At 45.1% G+C, this 24,986-nt stretch overlaps 1 protein-coding gene across 1 annotated transcript in view; it reads right to left on the bottom strand.

The window, feature by feature from the left end:
- LOC126993950 (sphingomyelin phosphodiesterase 5-like) overlaps positions 1-24,765 on the bottom strand; it is a 39,404-nt gene extending 14,639 nt beyond the window's left edge. The window contains exons 1-4 of the mRNA XM_050853178.1: positions 24,607-24,765; positions 11,773-11,939; positions 6,640-6,870; positions 2,010-2,127 (exon numbers count right to left, since the gene is read on the bottom strand). Coding sequence (XP_050709135.1) covers positions 2,010-2,127; positions 6,640-6,870; positions 11,773-11,936 — 513 coding nt within the window. The 5' untranslated portion in view covers positions 11,937-11,939; positions 24,607-24,765. The remainder of the gene's footprint in view (positions 1-2,009; positions 2,128-6,639; positions 6,871-11,772; positions 11,940-24,606) is intronic.
- Positions 24,766-24,986: the final 221 nt, after the last annotated feature.

Here is a 24,986-nt window from a genome sequence, read left to right as displayed (position 1 = left end):
ACCCCTACACAGTCCCCTCCTAAACCCCCCTACACAGTCCCCACCCACACACCCCTACACAGTCCCCTCCTACACCCCCCTACACAGTCCCCTCCTAAACCCCCCAACACAGTCCCCTCCCACACCCCCTACACAGTCCCTCCCTATACACCCCTACACAGTCCCCTCCCCACACCCCTACACAGTCCCTCCCCACACACCCCTACACAGTCCCTCCTACACACCCCACACAGTCCCCTCCTAAACCCCCCTACACAGTCCCCTCCTACACACCCCTACACAGTCCCCTCATACACACCCCTACACAGTCCCCTCCTATACACCCCTACACAGTCCCCTCCTACACCCCCCTACACAGTCCCCTCCTATACACCCCTACACAGTCCCCTCCTATACACCCCTACACAGTCCCCTCCTATACACCCCTACACAGTCCCCTCCCACACAGTCCCCTCCTAAACACCCCAACACAGTCCCCTCCTACACACCCCTACACAGTCCCTCCTACACCCCTACACAGTCCCCTCCTATACACCCCTACACAGTCCCCTCCTATACACCCCTACACAGTCCCCTCCTATACACCCCGACACAGCCCCCTCCACACCCCTACACAGTCCCCTTCTATACACCCCACAGTCCCTCCCACAGTCCCTCCCACACCCCTACACAGTCCCTCCCACACACCCCACACAGTCCCTCCCTCCACACCTACACAGTCCCTCCCACACACCCCACAGTCCCTCCTCCACACCCCTACACAGTCCCCTCCTACACACCCCTACACAGTCCCCTCCTACAAACCCCAACACAGTTCCCTCCCTCCACACCCCACAGTCCCCTCCTATACACCCCTACACAGTCCCCTCCTACACACCCCAACACAGTCCCCTCCCTCCACACCCTTACACAGTCCCCTCCTTCCACACCCCTACACAGTCCCCTCCTACACACCCCAACACAGTCCCCTCCCTCCACACCCCTACACAGTCCCCTCCCACACAGTCCCCTCCTACACACCCCTACACAGTCCCTCCCCACACACCCCCACACAGTCCCTCCCTCCACACCCCTACACAGTCCCTCCCACACACCCCAACACAGTCCCTCCTCCACACCCCACAGTCCCTCCCACACACCCCGACACAGTCCCCTCCCGCCACACCCCTACACAGTCCCCTCCTACACACCCCAACACAGTCCCCTCCCTCCACACTCCTACACAGTCCCCTCCTACACACCCCAACACAGTCCCCTCCCTCCACACTCCCTACACACCCCAACACAGTCCCCTCCCTCCACACCTACACAGTCCCCTCCCACACACCCAACACAGTCCCTCCCTCCACACTCCCTACACAGTCCCCTCCCTCCTCACCCTTACACAGTCCCCTCCCTCCACACTACTACACCGTCCCCTCCTACACACCCCTACACAGTCCCCTCCCTCCACACTCCTACACAGTCCCCTCCTACACACCCCTACACAGTCCCCTCCCTCCACACGCCTACACAGTCCCTCCCTCCACACCCCCACACAGTCCCTCCCTCCACCCCACACAGTCCCTCCCCTACACACCCCCACAGTCCCTCCCCTCCACACTCCCCACACAGTCCCCTCCTCCACACTCCTACACAGTCCCCTCCCACACACCCCACACAGTCCCTCCCCACACCCCAAAACAGTCCCCTCCCTCCACAGTCCCCTCCTACACACCCCAACACAGTCCCCTCCCTCCACACCCCTACACAGTCCCCTCCCTACACACACCTACACAGTCCCCTCCGACACACCCCAACACAGTCCCCACCCACCACACCCCAACCCAATCCCCTACCACAAACCCCAACACACTCCCCACCCCCCACACCCCTACACAGTCCCCTCCTTCACACCCCTACACAGTCCCCTCCTACACACCCTTACACAGTCCCCTCCCTACACACCCCTACACAGTCCCCTCCCTCCACACCCCTACACAGTCCCCTCCCTCCACAGCCCTACATACCTGATTAACCAACACATTCTCCCTCTTCACAGGTGGCTTCAGGTTAGGGTGTTGGTTGAGGCCCTTGTCCTGACGTAACATCCGCCGGGAGACCTCCTTCAGCCGCCAGGACGTGTTGCTGTGGACGGGTGAAGGGATGAGGGTCAGTGTGGGTGAGGAGTGCAGGGGACGGATGACGGCAGGGGGAATTGATGTAGATTGGTATTATAAGACACTTTCGCTTCTCACGTGAGCTATTTCTAAAGGTCAAAGATGGGTCGCTCGGGTTCTAACAAGTGTTTCTTCAGGTTCACGGTACAGAAGAAGGGTCACACTACCACCAGGGTCATAAAACTACTCCTGGAAATGCACACAACTCCTATGAAAGTCTTGTCAAATATGTGTTTCTTTAGGTTCACGGTACAGAAGAAGGGTCACACTACCACCAGGGTCATAAAACTACTCCTGGAAATGCACACAACTCCTATGAAAGTCTTGTCAAATATGTGTTTCTTTAGGTTCACGGTACAGAAGAAGGGTCACACTACCACCAGGGTCATAAAACTACTCCTGGAAATGCCCACAACTCCTATGAAAGTCTTGTCAAATATGTGTTTCCTAGGTTCACGGTACAGAAGAAGGGTCACACTACCACCAGGGTCATAAAACTACTCCTGGAAATGCCCACAACTCCTATGAAAGTCTTGTCAAATATGTGTTTCCTAGGTTCATGTTACAGAAGAAGAGTCAAACTACCACCAGGGTCATAAAACTACTCCTGGAAATGCCCACAACTCCTATGAAAGTCTTGTCAAATATGTGTTTCCTAGGTTCACGGTACAGAAGAAGGGTCACACTACCACCAGGGTCATAAAACTACTCCTGGAAATGCCCACAACTCCTATGAAAGTCTTGTCAAATATGTGTTTCCTAGGTTCATGTTACAGAAGAAGAGTCAAACTACCACCAGGGTCATAAAACTACTCCTGGAAATGCCCACAACTCCTATGAAAGTCTTGTCAAATATGTGTTTCCTAGGTTCATGTTACAGAAGAAGAGTCAAACTACCACCAGGGTCATAAAACTACTCTGGAAATGCCCACAACTCCTATGAAAGCCTTGTCAAATATGTGTTTCCTAGGTTCACGGTACAGAAGAAGGGTCACACTACCACCAGGGTCATAAAACTACTCTGGAAATGCCCACAACTCCTATGAAAGCCTTGTCAAATATGTGTTTCTTTAGGTTCATGGTACAGGAGAAGGGTCAAACTGCCACCAGGGTCATAAAACTACTCCTGGAAATGCCCACAACTCCTATGAAAGTCTCCTAGGTTCACGGTACAGAAGAAGGGTCACACTACCACCAGGGTCATAAAACTACTCCTGGAAATGCCCATAACTCCTATGAAAGTCTTATCAAATATGTGTTTCCTAGGTTCATGGTACAGAAGAAGGGTCAAACTACCACAAAGGTCATAAAACTACTCCTGGAAATACCCACAACTCCTACAGCCTTGTCAAATATGTGTTTCTTAGGTTCATGGTACAGAAGGAGGGTCACACTACCACCAGGGTCATAAAACTACTCCTGGAAATGCACACAACTCCTATGAAAGTCTTGTCAAATATGTGTTTCCTAGTTTTATGGTACAGAAGAAGGGTCAAACTACCACAAAGGTCATAAAACTACTCCTGGAAATGCCCACAACTCCTATGAAAGCCTTGTCAAATATGTGTGTTTCTTTAGGTTCATGGTACAGAAGAAGGGTCAAACTACCACCAGGGTCATAAAACTACTCCTGGAAATGCCCACAACTCCTACAAAAGTCTTGTCAAATATGTGTTTCCTAGGTTCATGGTACAGAAGAAGGGTCACACTACCACCAGGGTCATAAAACTACTGGAAATCCCCACAACTCCTACAGCCTTGTCAAATATGTGTTTCTTAGGTTCATGGTACAGAAGAAGGGTCACACTACCACCAGGGTCATAAAACTACTCCTGGAAATGCCCACAACTCCTACAGCCTTGTCAAATATGTGTTTCTTAGGTTCATGGTACAGAAGAAGGGTCACACTACCACCAGGGTCATAAAACTACTCCTGGAAATGCCCACAACTCCTATGAAAGCCTTGTCGAATATGCGCACTTGGTTGACGAAATGTCTTATAATACGACATACAGTCTTCTCATGGTATCCAGACTAAAAGGGAATTGATGTTGTGGTCTGTGATTGTGTTTGAGTTACATATCTTTGTGTTTGTGTTGCCTGGCATAAAAAAAGGATTAAAAGTCTAGCTTGCCGGATGTTGAATATATGTAGTGTGGGTGAGAAGTGTGGGTGATGGATGAAAGATAAAAGTTAAGAAATGTTAATTTAACCGTGTAGCAGTGACGGGAAAAATTTGTGGCTTTACTGTGTAGCAGTGACGGGCCAAATTTGTGGCTTTACCGTGTAGCAGCGACGGGCCAAATTTGTGGCTTTACCATGTAGCAGTGTCAGGCCAAATTTGTGCCATGATTTAACCCTTAAACTGCGGAGGACTAAATGCCGGATATTTTTCCTTCGCAAGTTAATATTAACATTATAATAAAAAGCGAAAATATAAATCTAATAGTATGTCATCAATGAGAAAAATGGTAAATACATGGCTACATGGTAAAGCCACAAATTTGGCCCGTCGCTGCTACATGGTAAAGCCACAAATTTGGCCCGTCACTGCTACACGGTAAAGCCACAAATTTGGCTCATTAATCACTACATCGGTAAAGCCACAAATTTGGCCCGTCACTGGTACACGGTAAAGCCACAAATTTGGCCAACTGCTACACGGTAAAGCCACAAATTTGGTCTGTCACTGCTACAAGGTAAAGCCACACATTTGGCCCGTCGCTGATACATGGTAAAGCCACAAATTTGGCCGTCGCTGCTACATGGTAAAGCCACAATTTGGCCTGTCACTGCTACTAGTAAAGCCACAAATTTGGCCGTCGCTGCTACATGGTAAAGCCACAAATTTGGCCCTTCGCTGCTACATGGTAAAGCCACAAATTTGCCGTCGCTGCTACATGGTAAAGCCACAAATTTGGCCCATCGCTGTTACATGGTAAAGCCACAAATTTGGCCCATCGCTGCTACATGGTAAAGCCACAAATTTGGCCCATCGCTGCTACACGGTAAAGCCACAAATTTGGCCCATCGCTGCTACATGGTAAAGCCACAAATTTGGCCCATCTATGCTACACGGTAAAGACACAAATTTGGCCCATCTCTGCTACATGGTTAAGCCACAAATTTGGTCGTCGCTGCTACATGGTAAAGCCACAAATTTGGCCCGTCGCTGCTACATGGTAAAGCCACAAAATTGGCCCGTTGCACGGTAAAACCAAAATTGACGCTGCTACATGGTAAAGCCACAAATTTGGTCTGCTGCTACATGGTAAAGCCACAAAATTGGCCGTCGCTGCTACACGGTAAAGCCACAAATCTGGCCCGTCGCTGCTACACGGTAAAGCCACAAATTTGGCCCATCGCTGCTACATGGTAGCCACAAATCTGGCCCGTCGCTGCTACATGGTAAAGCCACAAAATTGGCCCATCACTGCTACACGGTAAAGCCACAAATTTGGCCCGTCGCTGCTACAGGGTAAAGCCACAAATTTGGCCCATCGCTGCTACATGGTAAAGCCACAAATTTGGCCCGTCGCTGCTACATGGTAAAGCCACAAATTTGGCCCATCGCTGCTACATGGTAAAGCCACAAATTTGGCCCATCGCTGCTACATGGTAAAGCCACAAATTTGGCCCATCGCTGCTACATGGTAAAGCCACAAATTTGGCCCATCGCTGCTACATGGTAAAGCCACAAATTTGGCCCATCGCTGCTACATGGTAAAGCCACAAATTTGGCCCGTCGCTGCTACTGGGTTAAGAAACATGATCCCTGCTGCTACTGGGTTAAGTGTAAAAAATGAATAGCATTGAGTGAAAAATAATGGGTGGAGGATATGGAGTAAAGAGAAAGGATGGATGAAGAGATGGATGGTAAATGAAGGGGGGACTAGTGAGAAGTGGTTAGAGGAAATCTATATGTAAAGGACGGTGAGTAGGAGATGGGTGGAGGTGAGAGGGATTGAGATTGAGAGAGAAAGTGTGAGGGACAGAAGAGAAGTGGGTGAGGAGGAACGGGTGAGAGAAATGGATGAGGTAAATGAAGGGAACTGAGTGTAAAATGCAAATACACACACACACACACACACAAAGAAGAGAAAGGGGAGACCTAATACAAATCTACAAACTATTGAGCAAAATGGAAGAAGTAGACAATGAGGAGTTACTACTAAAAGAAGAAATTACCACCAGGAACACAAGAGGACATAGTAAAAAATTGAGGAAGGGAAGATGCTTGAGAGACATAAAGAAATATAGAGGTTTGGAACAGACTAAGTGAGGATGTAGTATCGGCGGGGAGTGTGCAAAGCTTTAAGGAAAAGATGGATAAATGCAGATACGGATAAGGGACCACACGAGCGTAGGCCCAGGCCCTGTAAAACTACAACTAGGTAAATACAACAAGGTAAATACAACTAGGTAAATACACACACACACACACACACACACACACACACACACACACACACACACTCACGGGCAATTGTTGAATCTGGCCACTGCCTCCGGACACAGCAGAACATTGGCGGATGAAATGGTGACTCGACCGCCTGGATGACTGTGTGGGTGACCAGGTGCATGGTAGGTGAATGGCTGGATGAGGTGGGATGCCCAGGTGTTCAGCGCGGCCCACATGACCCATCCGACGAGCCCAGGGAGGAGGGCGAGGAGAGCGAGGATGAAGAGGATTGGACCAACAACTGCGTACCTGGGTATAGGAAAATATTAATAAAAGGCGTAGAAAGCAATAAAGAAGAAGAAAGTAAAGACAGAGGAAGGAAAGAGGAAGGAAATGAATACAAAGGAGTTGAGGAATGCAAGCAGAAATGGGAGAAAAGAAGTGAGAGATGGAAATGGAGGGAACGGAATAGGGCTGAATGGAAGGGGAGGGAGGGAGGGGGAGGAAATGGGGGAAAGGGAGGATTGGATAAGGAGGAATGGGGTAGAGAAATAGGAGTGAAGTGGAAATGGGGAGTGGAGATGGAGGGGATGGAATGGGGTTGAAGGGAAGGGAGTGATGGGGAGGAAATGGGGAGTGGGAATGGGGTGGAAGGAAGGGAAGGATGGGAGGAAATGGGGAGTGGAATGGAGGGGATGGAATGGGCTGAAGGGAAGGAGTGATGGGGAGGAAATGGGGAGGGAATGGAGGGATGGAATGGGCTGAAGGGAAGGGAGTGATGGGGAGGAAATGGGGAGGGAATGGAGGGGATGGAATGGGCTGAAGGAAGGGAGTGATGGGGAGGAAATGGGGAGTGGAATGGAGGGGATGGAATGGGGCTGAAGGGTAGGAGTGAGGGGAGGAAATGGGGAGTGGGAATGGAGGATGGAACAGGGGTGAAGGGAAGGAGTGAGGGGAGGAATGGGGAGTGGAATGGAGGGGATGAAGGGAGTGATGGTGAGTGGTAATGGAGGGGATGGAATGGGGCTGAAGGGAAGGGAGTGATGGGAAAGGGGTGAAGGGAAGGAGGATGGGGAGGAAATGGTGAGTGGAATGGAGGGATGGAATGGGGTGAAGGGAGTGATGGGGAGGAAATGGGGAGTGGGAATTGAGGGGATGGAATGGGGCTGAAGGGAAGGGAGTGAGGGAGGAAATGGGAGTGGGAATGGAGGGGATGGAATGGGGCTGAAGGGAGTGAGGGGGAGGAAATGGGGAGGGAATGGAGGGGATGGAACGAAGTGAAGGGAAGGAGTGAGGGGAGGAAATGGGGAGTAGGGAATCGAGGGATGGAATGGGGCTGAAGGAAGGGAGTGATGGGGAGGAAATGGGGAGTGGGAATGGAGGGGATGGAATGGGGCTGAAGGGAAGGGAGTGATGGGGAGGAAATGGGGAGTGGGAATGGAGGGGATGGAATGGGGCTGAAGGGAAGGGAGTGAGGGGGAGGAAATGGGGAGTGGGAATGGAGGGGATGGAATGGGGCTGAAGGAAGGGAGTGATGGGGAGGAAATGGGGAGGGAATGGAGGGGATGGAATGGGGCTGGAGGGAAGGGAGTGAGGGGAGGAAATGGGGAGTGGAATGGAGGGGATGGAATGGGTGAAGGGAAGGAGGAAGGGGAGGAAATGGGGAGTGGGAATGGAGCTGAAGGGAAGGAAGTGATGGGAATGGGGCTGAAGGGAAGGGAGTGATGGGGAGGAAATGGGGAGTGGGAATGGAGGGGATGGAATGGGGCTGAAGGGAAGGGAGTGAGGGGGAGGACATGGGGAGTGGGAATGGAGGGGATGGAATGGGGCTGAAGGGAAGGGAGTGATGGGGAGGAAATGGGAGTGGGAAAGGAGGGGATGGAATGGGGCTGAAGGGAAGGGGAGGGAGGAAATGGGGAGTGGGAATGGAGGGATGGAATGGGGCTGAAGGGAAGGGAGTGATGGGGAGGAAATGGGGAGTGGGAATGGAGGGGATGGAATGGGGCTGAAGGGAAGGGAGTGAGGGGGAGGAAATGGGGAGTGGGAATGGAGGGGATGGAATGGGGCTGAAGGGAAGGGAGTGAGGGGGAGGAAATGGGGAGTGGGAATGGAGGGGATGGAATGGGGCTGAAGGGAAGGGAGTGATGGGGAGGAAATGGGGAGTGGGAATGGAGGGGATGGAATGGGGGTGAAGGGAAGGGAGTGAGGGGGAGGAAATGGGGAGTGGAAATGGAGGGGATGGAATGGGGCTGAAGGGAAGGGAGTGATGGGGAGGAAATGGGGAGTGGGCATGGAGGGGATGGAATGGGGGTGAAGGGAAGGGAGTGAGGGGGAGGAAATGGGGAGTGGAAATGGAGGGGATGGAATGGGGCTGAAGGGAAGGGAGTGAGGGGGAGGAAATGGGGAGTGGAAATGGAGGGGATGGAATGGGGCTGACGGCGGAATTTTCAGTGAAGCTCTTCCCTCTTCGTCGAAGCGTCGCTTAGAGAGTGTGTTTCCGTGAAGAGATATTTTCAAACCCTAGTTTCTCTTCCCCCTTCGAAACAATCTTTCCGTGTAGTGTTGGTACTACTGCAAATCAAACAAACGTTGAAAACCGAAACATTAATGCATTTTAGGTACATTTCTATAATGGAAAATATTGTGTGGCAAGTACTTATGTAAGCAGTGCTTGATACAGTGACATACACTATACATAGCAGAAAATTTACATTGATAGGTTTAATTGGTCGGTATCTGTGGCGATGTTTGCTTCGCTCTGATATCGTCCCGTTACCTGTGGGCGGAGCTTAGGAGACCTCGTTAGAATAAACTCCTTTTATTTTCTTTATTTTCCTCCTGTTCCATGAGATCTCTTTCTCTCTTCGTTATTTCTCCCTTGTAAATATATTTTTAACTAGCTTTAGAGCTCCTATCAGTGGGTGGAAAATGGTATCATCTATATTGCTGAGCTTTGCTAAGCTCCACCCACAGGTGACGTCACGAGTTTGGAGATTGGCTGTGGGAAGCCCAGCACGGAGTACCACATAGCACCACATATTCATACAGACTTGTGAAACATTCGCCCGGAGGCCGAAGCCTACCTGTCAGTCCGTCACTTTTAAATTTGTCCCAGCACTCTTCATGCTTATGGTTTGAAGTGCCCGCCCTACAAACGCTTAAAAAGGAGAACTGTTGTGAATAGTTGAGTCTGAAGGGCGGGGCATGCTGGCTTGGAGGTGCGTTCCAGTGTTGGCTTAAATTATCATGGGAACCGTGAAGTCTTGAATAAACAGAAAAAAATAATGTTTCTCGCATTGTATGACTTTTTATATAAGGCCTAGAAAATTTAAATTGTTCTTATACCCAATTAATAATACAGCAACATGGAAAAATGTTGTAATAAAGCATTAAATGTGCGAAGATATTAGCGAAGAGCAGGCCTTCACCTCCTCTTCGTCAAGAGAGGAAATTAGTTCATTTCTTTCCCGCTCGCCGCTTCGCGCGCTGCATCAAAGACACTCCTCGTCACTGAGCATACCGTTTGGTCCACGAAGCCTCGTTTCCTCGCGGGATGGGGGAAGAGATTCACTGAGAATACGGCCGTGAAAGGAAGGGAGTGAGGGGGAGGAAATGTGGAGTGGAAATGGAGGGGATGGAATGGGGGTGAAGGGAAGGGAGTGATGGGGAGGAAATGGGGAGTGGGAATGGAGGGGATGGAATGGGGCTGAAGGGAAGGGAGTGAGGGGGAGGAAATGGGGAGTGGGAATGGAGGATGGAATGGGGCTGAAGGGAAGGGAGTGAGGGGAGGAAATGGGGAGTGGGAATGGAGGGGATGGAATGGGGCTAAAGGGAAGGAGTGATGGGGAGGAAATGGGAGTGGAATGAAGGGGATGGAATGGGGCTGAAGGAAGGGAGTGAGGGGAGGAAATGGGAGTGGAAATGGAGGGATGGAATTTGGGTGAAGGGAAGGAGTAATGGGAGGAAATGGGGAGTGGGAATGGAGGGATGGAATGGGGGTGAAGGGAAGGGAGGAGGAAATGAGTGGAGATGGAGGGGATGGAATGGGGCTGAAGGGAAGGGAGTGAGGGGGAGGAAATGGGGAGTGGGAATGGAGGATGGAATGGGGCTAAAGGAAGGGAGTGATGGGGAGGAAATGGGGAGTGGGAATAGAGGGGATGGAATGGGGGTGTAGGGAAGGGAGTGAGGGGGAGGAAATGGGGAGTGGGAATGAAGGGGATGGAATGGGGCTGAAGGGAAGGGAGTGAGGGGGAGGAAATGGGGAGTGGAAATGGAGGGGATGGAATTTGGGTGAAGGGAAGGGAGTAATGGAGAGGAAATGGGGAGTGGGAATGGAGGGGATGGAATGGGGGTGAAGGGAAGGGAGCAAGGGGGAGGAAATGGGGAGTGGAGATGGAGGGGATGGAATGGGGCTGAAGGGAAGGGAGTGAGGGGGAGGAAATGGGGAGTGGGAATGGAGGTGAAGGGAAGGTAGTGAGGGGGAGGAAATGGGGAGTGGAGATGGAGGGGATGGAATGGGGCTGGAGGGAAGGGAGTGATGGGGAGGAAATGGGGAGTGGGAATGGGGGTGAAGGGAAGGGAGTGATGGGGAGGAAATGGGTGAAAATCGTCTAAGAATAAAGGAAATAAAAATGTCTGAATGAAAAACTAAAAGAAAGAAATAAAAGAAGAGAAAATGGGACACACACAAACACACACACACACACAAAAAAAAAAATAAAGGGGAAAAAAAACAAAAACAAAATATAAAGGAAAAAAAACACTCATTCATTTTCCTCATTCTCTCTTTTACCTTTATTTTTTTTTTATTCTTTCCTCCTCCTCCTCCTCCTCCTATGCCTCACATCACCCCATCTTCTATCTATTCTTCCTTCTCTTTTCTTTCTAATCCTCCTCTTCCTCAATGCTTTCTCCTCCTCCTACTCCTCCATTCACTTCAATTCTCCTTCTTCCTCTTTTTGTTTCTCTGTTTTCCTTCCTTCTCTCTTTCTCTCTTCCTTTATCACTCCCTTCTTCCTCTTCTTTCTTTTCCTCTTATTCTCCACCCTCGTTCTTCCTGTCTTTCTTTCTCTCTTTCATTTCTTCCTTCCTTCCTTGCCCTTCCTCTTATGTTCAATCTCTATCCATTCTTTCATTCTCCTCAATCTCCTCCTCCTCTTCCTTATCCTATCAACACACACTCCTACAACCACACACACACCCGCTACACACCTGAAAAACAAGACAGGCGTGGAGACATCATCGTGCGTGGTAAGTATGTAGAAGGCGGCTGCGTGGGACAGGCTGTGAACAAGGGGGGCTGTGAGGGCCTCGCTGACCACATCCACCGCTCGCAAGGGCCACCAGGCGTACCGAGACAGTCTAGGGGGTGCCATGATCTGTGGGGAAGGGGGGAGTTAGTACTGGGGTGAAGGGTGAAGGGGGGAGACTACAGGGGTGAATTGGGATAGAAGGAGATGGTATAGAGGGTGCAAGGGGAGGGAAGGTTAATATTTTGTGAAGTTAGGCTAAGTTATGTTGGGTAAGGTAAGGTTAGGTTAGGTAAGGTTAGGTAAGGTGAGGTGAGGTAAGGTTAAGTTAGGTTAGGTTAGGTAAGGTTAGGTAAGGTTAGGTTAGGTAAGGTTAGGTTAGGTTAGGTAAGGTTAGGTAAGGTGAGGTAAGGTTAGGTTAGGTAAGGTTAGGTTAGGTAAGGTTAGGTAAGGTGAGGTAAGGTGAGGTAAGGTTAGGTTAGGTAAGGTTAGGTTAGGTTAGATTAGGTTAGGTAAGGTTAGGTTGGGTAAGGTGAGGTAAGGTTACGTTAGGTTAGGTAAGGTTAGGTTAGGTTAGGTAAGGTTAGGTTAGGTTGGGTAAGGTGAGGTAAGGTTAGGTTAGGTAAAGTTAGGGTGGTACCCTGAGGCAGTGAAGGGTAAGGGGGAAGGTATAGGGTGAAGGGGAAGGGAGAGTGTGATATTAAGTTAGGTAAGGTGAGGTTAGGTGAGGTTAGAGTGGTATCATTGGGCAGTGAAGGGTTAGGGGGAAGGTATAGGATGAAGGGGAAGGGAGAGTGTGATATTAAGTTAGGTAAGGTAAGGTTAGGTTAGGTAAGGTTAGGTGTGGTGAGCATAGGTGAGATAGGTTAGGTTAGGTAAGGTGTGGTGAGGTGAGCATAGGTGAGATAGGTTAGGTTAGGTTAGGTTAGGTTAGGTTAGGTAAGGTTAGGTGTGGTGAGGTGAGCATAGGTGAGGTAGGTTAGGTTAGGTAAGGTGTGGTGAGGTGAGCATAGGTGAGATAGGTTAGGTTAGGTTAGGTTAGGTTAGGTTAGGTAAGGTTAGGTGTGGTGAGGTGAGCATAGGTGAGGTAGGTTAGGTTAGGTTAGGTTAGGTAAGGTTAGGTGTGGTGAGGTGAGCATAGGTGAGGTAGGTTAGGTTAGGTAAGGTTAGGTAAGGTATGGTGAGGTGAGCATAGGTGAGGTAGGTTAGGTTAGGTTAGGTTAGGTTAGGTTAGGTAAGGTTAGGTAAGGTGTGGTGAGGTGAGCATAGGTGAGGTAGGTTAGGTTAGGTTAGGTTAGGTTAGGTAAGGTGTGGTGAGGTGAGCATAGGTGAGGTAGGTTAGGTTAAGTTAGATTAGGTTAGGTTAGGTAAGGTAAGGTAAGGTAAGGTAAGGTTAGGTAAGGTGTGGTGAGGTGAGCATAGGTGAGGTAGGTTAGGTTAAGTTAGATTAGGTTAGGTTAGGTAAGGTAAGGTAAGGTAAGGTTAGGTAAGGTGTGGTGAGGTGAGCATAGGTGAGGTAGGTAAGGTTAAGTTAGATTAGGTTAGGTTAGGTTAGGTAAGGTAAGGTAAGGTAAGGTGTGGTGAGGTGAGGTAAGGTAATGTTCGGTGGTGTGAGGTAAGACAACAAGCTGAAAGGTAAAGTAAGGTAAGGTAAGCAAGGTCTGGCTGAAAGGTAAGCCCAGGTGGTGCCAATAAGACTGTATGAAACAAAATAAAATAAATGAAATAAAACCTAAAAAGTAAATAAATAAATAAGAAAATCCACAGAAACTAAAATAAAAAATAGAACCTGTAACTAGCCCCAAACACTCTATAGATAAATTACTAAAAGTCTTGGTTAGGTTTGTTCTGGTTAAGTCAGGTGAGGCATCAAGACACCTCCACCCGAAACTGACTACTCTTCTTACTACTCTTTACTTTTATCTTTTATGGGAGCGGCGAGTAGTGGGCTTTTTTTTTTTTTTTTTTTGCACTCTTTTTGTTAGGGATGTACCGATGTATCAGTATCAGTGGTATCGGCACATTTCAAAAGTATCGGTATCGGCTGATTTTCTACCGATACTACCGATTCTAGAAGGAGTTTTGTACGTCGCATGTCACTCGCTGCAAATAATTTTGTTCAACAGAAATTGGATTTTCTAAATTGTTGAAAATATTAGAAAAGTGTAATTGTCTAGTATCATGATACTACATAGTTTGGAGTTTCCAGCGATTTAATTTTCATCACTTTAAACGATAAGATTCATATTACTTTGAATACAAGTATATAATACTTAGTGTACAGTGTAGCCTTTGGTACCGTGGACCGTACAATACAGGTTTAGTGCTAGTAGGAGAGGAGAAATACAGTACCACAAACATAAGGGATTGGAATAAAACAATAAAATAAGAATGGGAAATAAAAACAGGGATTTGAATAAAAATAAAACACTTCACTTCAATTTAACCCGAGAACGTCGGCAGACCCTTTTTTGGGCTTTCATGAGTCGTGGCTGTGGTACGGTGGACCCTAAAAAAGGGCTCGCCATAAAACGCCTAATTCGAGCTAATTGTAGGCGGTGGTGGCATAGCACAACCCACCATGAATGGCTTAGGTCAATGTGGTGGGTGAGTGATCTTGAGGTGGGCTTTTTTGTCATAGGTGGTGCTGTAAGGTCATGACATACTGAATTAGCTATCCATACAGTAATCACTTGTCAAATTCTCTATAGTACACAACAAGCAACTCACGGCTAGAGGCCATGCGTAACAAGACTGTTTATTTTGTACCAAACACCACCAAAAAAGAATGGAGTTTGAGTAGAAGTAAATATTTTTAACAGCTTTATGATTACGAGAGGAGTACAGGTAACTCTTGATTTATGCGAGTTTGGTATACGCGTTTTTAAAATAACGCCGGGTCCAAAATCCAAATAAATGATTAATTTACACGTTTTTTCCACTTATACGCGATATTTTATGGAGTGGCCGCCATATGTCTCACGCAACTGGACTCACACGGCGCCGCAGCCACACAGCTGAGCTCAGTTCTTCCCGCGCGCCACTTGAACAACAATACAGTACCCACGCTGCCACGCTACTCAACAATAGGGGTTGGCAGGTACCGGCACCAGTACCGGTACTAACGGTACCAGCTATACAGTATGGTACCGGTACCAGACTGCTCGGTACTGGTACCAATAGTAGCCAGTCGCTCATGGTGTCCCTCATTTCTTCCTCACACGAGTGAGGCTGAGACTGAGTGGATATCTCGGTGATATGGATATTCCCTCTCTCTCTCTCTCTCTCTCTCTCTATCTACTAAATGAAGTGAATATTTATTTTTCGAGAGAAACCTGCCTCTTGTTTGATTTACATTGTTTTTGATTTACGCGACCTCTTCAAGGACACAATACTCGCGTAAATCGAGAGTTACCTGTACTCTGATATACGTTCCATGCTCTTTTCTTAGTCTCAAAATGCAGATTAATTTTGTCGCTTTTTGGGCACTTCTCGACTTTCTTATAGCCAAAGCCCATGGGTTAAGGACACACCACATAGACTGGACCATAGGCTCTGTGTGGTCTGAATACCAATGTAAATCTATGTAAACTGCTCCCTCTTTCGCTCCCTCTCTCACTCACTTTTACTTGGCAACTGGGGGGTGAGAGGGAAGACTGACTACTATATTGGAGGAGGAGGAGGAGGAGGAGGAAGGGTGAGGAGAGGGAGGTTATGCAATGGAGGTGTTTTACATAATATAAGAAAGAGATGCTGGAATAAGAAGGAAGGAAGGAAGGAAGTTACCATCTTACCAATAAAGAAATAGAAGAAAAGAGAAGAAAGAAGACAGAAAGAGAGTGAAGGAAGAGGTATTTTATGTAACCAAAAAAAAGGAAGGAAAGAAGAAGGAAAAAAAGTTACTAACAAATAAAAAGAAAAGAGAAAAGAAGAGAAGAGACAGAAAAGAGAGACAGAACCAAATAAGAAAGAGAAGAGGAAAGAAAAGACAGAGAGAGAGAGAGAGAGAGAGAGAGAGAGAGAGAGAGAGAGAGAGAGAGAGAGAGAGAGAGAGAGAGAGAGAGAGAGAGAGAGAGAGAGAGAGAGAGAGAGAGAGAGAGAGAGAGAGAGAGAGAGAGAGAGAGAGAGAGAGAGAGAGAGAGAATCTATCTATCTATATGTATGAAAAGTTCTCAAAATGTTACTATATATATTTTTATTATTATTATTATTATTTTTATTAATATTTTTATTATTATTATTATCATTATTATTATTATTATTATTATTATTATTATGTATCAGCATCGGTGGTATCGGCACATTTCAAGAGTATCGGTATCGGCTGATTTTCTACCAATACTACCGATTCTTGAAGGAGTTTTGTACGTCACATGTCACTCGTCGCAGAGAGAGAGAGAGAGAGAGAGAGAGAGAGAGAGAGAGAGAGAGAGAGAGAGAGAGAAAAGAAAGTCATGTTAAGATAATACTCAACAAGAAGCAGATACAGATACTCCTCTCCCTATCTTATCAGCACCCTTTGATCACACTGAAGGGTGCACAGGCTATAATTGGAAGTACTTTAGTTTCTTAATAGTAACCAAAAATACACATAAATTAACCAAAATATGTATAAATTAACCATATGTATAAATTAACCAAAAATATATATAAATTAACCAAAAATACACATAAATTAAACAAAATATGTATAAATCAACCAGAAATATATATATTAATTAACCAAAAATTATGTATAAATCAACCAAAAATCTGAATAAATTAACCAACAAATACACAAAAAATTTGCCAAAAAATAGAAACACTAACCAAATAGCTACATAAAAAAATTACCAAAAAACATACAAAAATCAACCAAAAAATATATAAAAATTAACCAAATAAAAATCAACCACATATATACAAAAATCAATCAAAAAATATACAAAAGTTAACCATAAATATAGAAAAATCAAGCAAACATACATACAAAAATTAACCAAAAAAAATAACATATATACAAAAATTTACCCCAAAAAATATAGAAAAATCAACCAAAAAATATATACAAAAATTAACCAAAAAATATAGAAAAATCAACCAATATATATATATATATATATATATATATATATATATATATATATATATATATATATATATATATATATATATATATATATATATATATATATATATATATATATATATATATATATATATATATATATATATATATATATATATATCGACTCAGCGGTGGCTGAGTCGTCAGAGTAATGGCCCTGTGTTCAGGAAGAGTTCAATCTCCGCCTGTGCCACCAAGCTGGGATTTTCAGCCGAGTGGCTTAAAACTACCCACATGCTGTCCAGAAGACCACCCATCAAACTGGACTCTAGATTCTAGGATCAAAGATGAGCTCTGGGAGGGCAGCATGAGCCAATGCAAGATGGCGCCACTATAAACACTGCGCCAGAACGCAGGCTGGGTCGATCATCAGGACCCACGGAAAGAAGCCTTGGACAGACCATCAGGATCCACGGAAGAAGCCTGCCGCACAATAGGCATATATATATATATATATATATATATATATATATATATATATATATATATATATATATATATATATATATATATATATATATATATATATATATATATATATATATATATATATATATATATATATATATATATATATATATATATATATATATATATATATATATATATATATATATATATATATATATATATATATATATATATATATATATATATATATATATATATATATATATATATATATATATATATATATATATATATATATATATATATATATATATATATATATATATATATATATATATATATATATATATATATATATATATATATATATATATAAAATATATATATATATATATATATATATACAAAATTATGCAGACTAAGGACACTGAAACTGAAAAATGAGACAAATAAATCAAGCAATCAACACATTAAAATGTTGTCACAAGGAAATCATTCCCACGGACAGCCCCCAATTTATCAGGTGTTGTCATTATTAGCACACCTGCCTAATACCCCCCCCCCCCCGGCACCCTTGTTAAGCCCACACACACCTGAGCGAGCCTTTTCCCTCCATTTCTTTATTTTTTTTTCACTTTTTGTAATGTTTCTTTCACCCTTTTATTTTTTTCTTTATTCTCTTTCTCAAACTGTTTTACTAGTATTTTTCATCATCTTTCTTTTTTTCTTTTTTTTCTTTCTCTGTTTTGTTATTATTTTTCTTTCATCTTCTTTCTTTCTTTTTCTTTTTTGTTTTCTTTATCTTTTAATCCCTTGATTATTTTTTTCTTCATTTTCTTATTAATATTTTTCTCTCTATCTATTTTCTTTTTTTTCTTAGTTTTTTATTATTTTCTTTCTTCTTTACCTCTTTTTTTCCATCTCTTGATTCTTTTGTTCCTTTTCTGTGTCCATCTTTTCCCCCGGGCAGGCTGTCACCCACTACTGATAAGGTGCTCACTTACTCCCTTTTTTTAATCTCATTTCTTTCTTCCTTTGTTATTCAATCCTATATTTATTTTCCAACCTTTAGTGTTTTCTCTCTCTACCTATGTTTACCCTTGCTGGTGGTCCTCCATCTTTCACTCAGGTGGCCAACACCATTTTCTTCTGACAGATCTCAACATGCTCTTCAACATTTCTTAGCACCATTTCTGTCACAAATTGTTCATTTCTGCATTTTTTCCCTAAAATGCAGGAGGGGTTGGTGGGAGCAAAGCCCCCTGCAGCAGGTGGGGGGTGCAATGGGAACAAAAACCCCCAGAGGGTTAAGCCCACCCGTTAGGTTAGGTTTGGTTAGGGGGCAGGGTAAAAAAAAAAGGTGGTTTGTGACAGAAACAGATACTACTATCCATATCAGACCCGATGACACACCGTTTTTCGTAAATATCTTTCAAACGAAGACTCGGATCAGCATGGGACTTTGGCACACATTGTTTCACACACTCCGCTAATTTTTGACGCTATTGTGCAATGCCAGATGCGGTTAATTATGGCGTTTACTCTTGACTGTGATGGCAAAACCTGCGTGAGCCACTTACACATTCGAACAGGTGAGGCGTGACGTATTTGTGACGTGTATCCACCACCTACCTCCACCCCTGGCTTCCCCGACTCCCATCCCCCCCTTTCCATCCCTCCTTCTTCTCCCCCGCACTCTCTCCCCCCGCCCTCTTTCTCCCTATACCTCCCCCGCTCTCTCTCTCTCTCTCAGTGCACAGGCGATGTGAAGCGTTGCACACACATGACTTGTCTACAATGGCGGATAACTTGAAAGTATATGCTAAGTATGGTCTGGTGTTTTATGCACACGACCCTGATTCCTGCTCCAGCGTAACTGAATGTTGCTTAAGTGCTGTATGAGGTTTGTTTGGCAATTATACAACCATTGAAAGTTGTACGGGTATATGACCCTCCTTCCCACAGGTTACGTTGAGCGTATGATGGGATGAAGCACGTAGCTGACGCTTGATCATTTATAGGAAATCGTGTAAGAGACGGAAAGGCATAACGGTGGAATTGATGCGGGAATTCATTGCAGAGTAAAAACGTGAAACGAAATTGGAGAAATATATGAATAATTTCTTCTGATGTTAGGAAAAGACTGCCATACGATGTGTTCATGTAGATATGTTAAAAAGTCACAGCAAATAAAAATAGATAGCAAGTATATGATGGGTGGATTAATAATGTAAATAACTGACCACATAGGCTGTTACTTCAACATTCATCACCATCGACAAACAGGTCATCCTCGTCATCACTGTTGATGCTGATGCAGACGGGATATAATTTCTATTTATCTGCCATTAATCTGCCAGTCATATGTGTGCACAGATTCATATCTCATGTACAGCACAAGTGTTTGTGTGTGTGTGTGTGTGTGTGTGTGTGAGAGAGAGAGAGAGAGAGAGAGAGAGAGAGAGAGAGAGAGAGAGAGATTTACATAGATTTACATAAAAAATCAGACCACACAGACCCCATGGTCCAGACTTGGTGGTCTGTCCTTAAACTTAAGTGATTTTACATTAATCAGAAGACTCCAAAACGTTGCATTTCTACTCTAGTTGATATTAAGTTGAAGGAAGTGACGGTCGAGCTTATTTTTGAAGGAGTCAATCGTGTTACACTGGACCACTGATGGTGGAGGCTTATTCCATTCTCGCACTACAACGTTGGTGAAGAAAAATTTGGTGCAGTCTGAATTTACTTGTCTACATCTGAGTTTTACGCCATTGTTCCTCGTGCGCAAAGTGTCATCGATCATAAACAATGTTGATCTGTCTACATTCGTGAAAACCATTAAGTATTTTAATACATTAGATAAGTTTTCTCGAGGCGACGCTTTCTAGAGAGAACATGTTAAGGGTAGAAAGCCTTTCTTCGTAGGATTTGTTGCGCAAGGAAGGATCATTTTCGTTGGACGCTGAACACCTTCTAATTTAGCAATATCCTTTGCATGGTGGGGGGACCAAAACTGTACCGCATATTCCAAGTGGGGTCTGACTAAACTGTTGTAGAGCGGGAGTATTACATCTTTATTCTTGAATACAAAGTTTCTTTTAATGAAGCCCAACATTCTGTTCGCTTTATTTGCTGCATCGATGCATTGCTGTGAGAATTTGAGGTTTGACGCGATTTTGACCCCCAAGTCTTTGACGCATTGAACGCTTTTGAGTTTATCCCTCGTTCCAACTTGAAGGACCTGGCACTTGTCTACGTTAAAGGGCATCTCCCATCTATCCGACCAAGCTGAAATTTTGTGCAAATCCTCTTGGATGCTTTGCCTGTCTTCGTCAGTGAGAACCGAGTTACCAATCTTTGTGTCGTCTGCAAATTTACTAATGCGGTTATTGAGTCCAACATCCACGTCGTTGATGTAAATAATGAAGAGCACTGGGCCAAGAACCGAGCCCTGAGGGACGCCACTAGTGACAGGCGCCCACTCTGAGTTAAATCCGTCAATCACTACTCTTTGTTGTCTGTTGCTCAACCAATTCGCGATCCATTGGTTTACCTGACCGTCAATACCTATTTGCTTTAATTTGTAAAGTAATTTATGATGCGGGACTTTATCAAACGCTTTCTGGAAAGAGAGAGAGAGAGAGAGAGAGAGAGAGAGAGAGAGAGAGAGAGAGAGAGAGAGAGAGAGAGAGAGAGAGAGAGAGAGAGAGAGAGAGAGAGAGAGAGAGAGAGAGAGAGAGAGAGAGAGAGAGAGAGAGAGAGAGAGAGAGAGAGAGAGAGAGAGAGAGAGAGAGAGAGAGAGAGAGAGAGAGAGAGAGAGAGAGAGAGAGAGAGAGAGAGAGAGAGAGAGAGGGGGGGGGTGTGGGGGGCAGAGGGGAGGTATAGGGGAGAAAGAGGGCTGGGGGAGAAAGAGGGCAGGGGGAGAGAGTGCGGGGGAGAAGAAGGAGGGATGGAAAGGGGGGGATGGGAGTAGGGGAAGCCAGGGGTGGAGGTAGGTGGTGGATACACGTCACAAATATGTCACGCCTCACCTGTTCGAATGTGTAAGTGGCTCACGCAGGTTTTGCCATCACAGTCATGAGTAAACGCCATAATTAACCGCATCTGGCATTGCACAATAGCGTCAAAAATTAGCGGAGTGTGTGAAACAATGTGTGCCAAAGTCCCATGCTGATCCGAGTCTTTGTTTGAAAGATATTTGCGAAAAACGGTGTGTCATCGGGTCTGATATGGATAGTAGATGATTACTTAAAAACACCGAAAAATCCCAGAAAAAAGTTTCGTCCAACGGTGTCCCACGGGCGATGTTCTGGAAATTTACCCGTTAGGAGGTCAACCCTTAAGTCCTACGTTTACTGATGATGAGGTTTCAGGCCCCGGTCCGCCGCCATAGCAATGTTCCGCTGGGCCGTCAACATTATAACAGTAATATTAGCACCGAAAGTTGTCTTCAATCCTCATGTTTGTAAAGTCGTAGGATTTAGTGAATAAGTGAGTCTTCACTGCTTTCCTGAAGGTTGCCAGACTACCACTGTTCTTAACCCCTTCACTACGGCCGGCCCAAAACAGCGCCCTGCACCGTATCCGAGATCGCCATGCGTGCCAAATTTCAAATGTCGCTATTAAATATAACAAGTTTTCAGCCATTAACTCAACATAATCATCATGTATTATATATGAAAACATGCAGAATTAGATGATGCACATAAAGAAACAAGTTAATTGATAATTTTGAGCTGTAAGCAAAAATATACAGAGATGAAATAACTCGTATACTGGCTAAAGCGAGCCAGGACGCAGTATGCGCATCCTCGGATATGGTACAACGCACGTAAGGACGCAGTATACGTGTCCTCATGTTGAAGGGGTTAACATCCCCGGGTAACCCATTACAGAGCCGCTGGGCACTCTGCTCAAATGCTCTGAAACCCAGTCCCAGGCTGACTCTGGGCTCATAGAGTCTGTACTGTTCTGCACTGTGTCTCTGTGACAGCATTAGGTAATTGTGGAGATTGACTCAGCGCATCCAAAATATGATATTACGCATCCATATTATAGTTAAGGGACGAATTAATGCCCCTCAACCATAATATTAAGGCGCAAGTACTTAAAAGTAAAGAAAAAGGCCTAAACCCATTCCCCTAACGATCTTGGGGGACCCGTGAGAAATCGTTTTTTTGGGTGGGGGAACATATTTAACCCTTTCGATGCTAAATCCTCACAGCGAGGACTAGCGTAACTTGCCGGTGGTGCTAAATCCTCGCTGCGAGCACCAGTCGCACTCTAATTTCCCGCGTATGAGAGTGTTCCAACACTATTTCTCACACCAGAGCATTGCCAATTCAGTGGGTTTTTAACTAAATATGGTGGAAAATCATATCAGCCCAGCGCGGAAAATCTACGGACGAGTAACTGGTGGATGTTGTTGTCCAATATAGCAGCATTTTTGCATAGCTTCACCTATAACCTGGCTGAATTTTTGACCAAATAGTTGTAAATTTTGCAGTTGGCAATACTACCCTGCCAGCACCCCATCAAGACTCAGAAGCTACCTCAATATGGCTGGCCGTCGCGCACGCATAAATGTACGTCTTCACAGGCAACACCCCACGAACATGCCTGTACATTCGCAGGAGAGGCTTACATAACCGAATCTTATAGATCTTGACCTCCTCTTTCCAATGGTGCTTTTGTTTTCTAGCTGTGATGAATAGTTTTTGAGATACAGTGGTTGAAAGAGTGAGCACTCGCGTCACTTGCTGTATGTGCCTGTACATTTGCAGGAGAGCCTTACATAACCGAATCTTATAGATCTTGGCCTCCTCTTTCCAATCGTGTTTTTGTTTTTTAGCTGTGATGAATAGTTTTTGAGATACAGCGGTTAAAAGAGACCCCCCTCCCCCAGCTGGGCTACCCGAGTGCGCCTGGGAGGATAGTCTCACTGCGAGCGATTAGCAATGAAAGGGTTAAACTACTCTAACTGAACTTTAAATAACCTAACCTCTAACAGAGAGGCTTCGCCTTGACCCCAATCCTAACCAAGGGGGAGTGCAGGACCCCCCTCCACATGTATGATGCACTGGTAAAACTAGAGAAGTACAAAAGTATGTGAGACCTCAGAAAGGTTATCATTCTCGTGGGGGCAATATTGGAGGCGCATAGTGAATCTCTATATTTACCCTTACTCAACCCCAGCAACACACGTCTTGTCACCAGAGTCAGATCACATCAGATGTGGTCTCGGGATATGCCTTTGCAACGGCTCCCAGATTTTCTTTTCACTCAAATGTTCTCGTGCTTTAACTCTTATTTTCTTCTTCAGTTTTCACTTGACATCTAGTTTTTTTGTTTTGTTTTTCACTGGTTTTGCAATTGTGTTTTAGTCTTCTAACTTGCTGTCTTTCCTTCCAGAGTTTTTTCAAGTAGCTTTTCCTTTCGTCTATTTTCTCACTTTCTTTACTGCTATTTTTGAGTAGTAATGTGTCAGCAAGGTGTTCGTCTGTGTCTTCCTTGTATGGCTGTTGTACAAATGTGTGTTCCTTTCTATGTGCTGAGTATTGTTTGCAGTGCAGCAGGAAATGTTCCAAGTCTTCTACTTCAAAGTCACACATGTCACACTGTACTTCACACGTGTCACTGTATTTCAAAGTCACACTGTACTTCAAAGTCACGCATGTCTAGTCTACTTCAAAGTCACACATGTCACACTGTACTTCACATATGTCACACTGTACTTCAAAGTCACGCATGTCACACTGTACTTCAAAGTCACGCATGTCACACTGTACTTCAAAGTCACGCATGTCTAGTCTACTTCAAATTCACATATGTCACTGTACTTCAAAGTCACGCATGTCACACTGTACTTCAAAGTCACGCATGTCTAGTCTACTTCAAATTCACATATGTCACTGTACTTCAAAGTCACGCATGTCACACTGTACTTCAAAGTCACGCATGTCACACTGTACTTCAAAGTCACGCATGTCACACTGTACTTCAAAGTCACGCATGTCACACTGTACTTCAAAGTCACGCATGTCACACTGTACTTCAAAGTCACGCATGTCTAGTCTACTTCAAAGTCACACATGTCACTGTACTTCACACATGTCACACTGTACTTCACACATGTCTAGTCTACTTCAAAGTCACACATGTCACATTTGGTGTCTTCATTTCTCTTCCTCCAGTAAAGGTTTAGTGTGTTTAGTGAGGCCCGACGTTACCTCAGTGGTGATTAACCCGCTGTGCCACAACGATAGCCATTCTTACCTTGCTTTCCGCGGAGTGACAGCCACGCACACACTGCCACACGCCTCCACACACACGTCAGGAAGCCACGCACTCAGAAAACAAGGATTATTATCTCGGCGACAAGGATCGGCCCTGAACGTTGAGCGCCGACAAGTTCAACAACACGAGTGACGTCATGACAACAACAACAACAACCCAGACCCAGACCAGAAAAGGAAGGTTAACAACAGTACACAAGTTTTGGAAAATAAGAGAAAAAAGAATGAAAGAAAAAGAAAAACAATAGACCCAGACCCAGACCAGGAAAGGAAGGTTAACAACAGTACACAAGTTTTGGACAATAAGAGAAAAAAGAATGAAAGAAAAAGGAAAACAATAGACCCAGACAGTAGACACAT

Source organism: Eriocheir sinensis, unplaced genomic scaffold (assembly GCF_024679095.1).
Source record: "Eriocheir sinensis breed Jianghai 21 unplaced genomic scaffold, ASM2467909v1 Scaffold7, whole genome shotgun sequence".
Lineage (NCBI taxonomy): Eukaryota > Metazoa > Arthropoda > Malacostraca > Decapoda > Varunidae > Eriocheir > Eriocheir sinensis.
The sequence above is the reverse complement of the archived record's forward strand: the minus strand, read 5'-3'. Positions and strand labels throughout refer to the sequence as shown.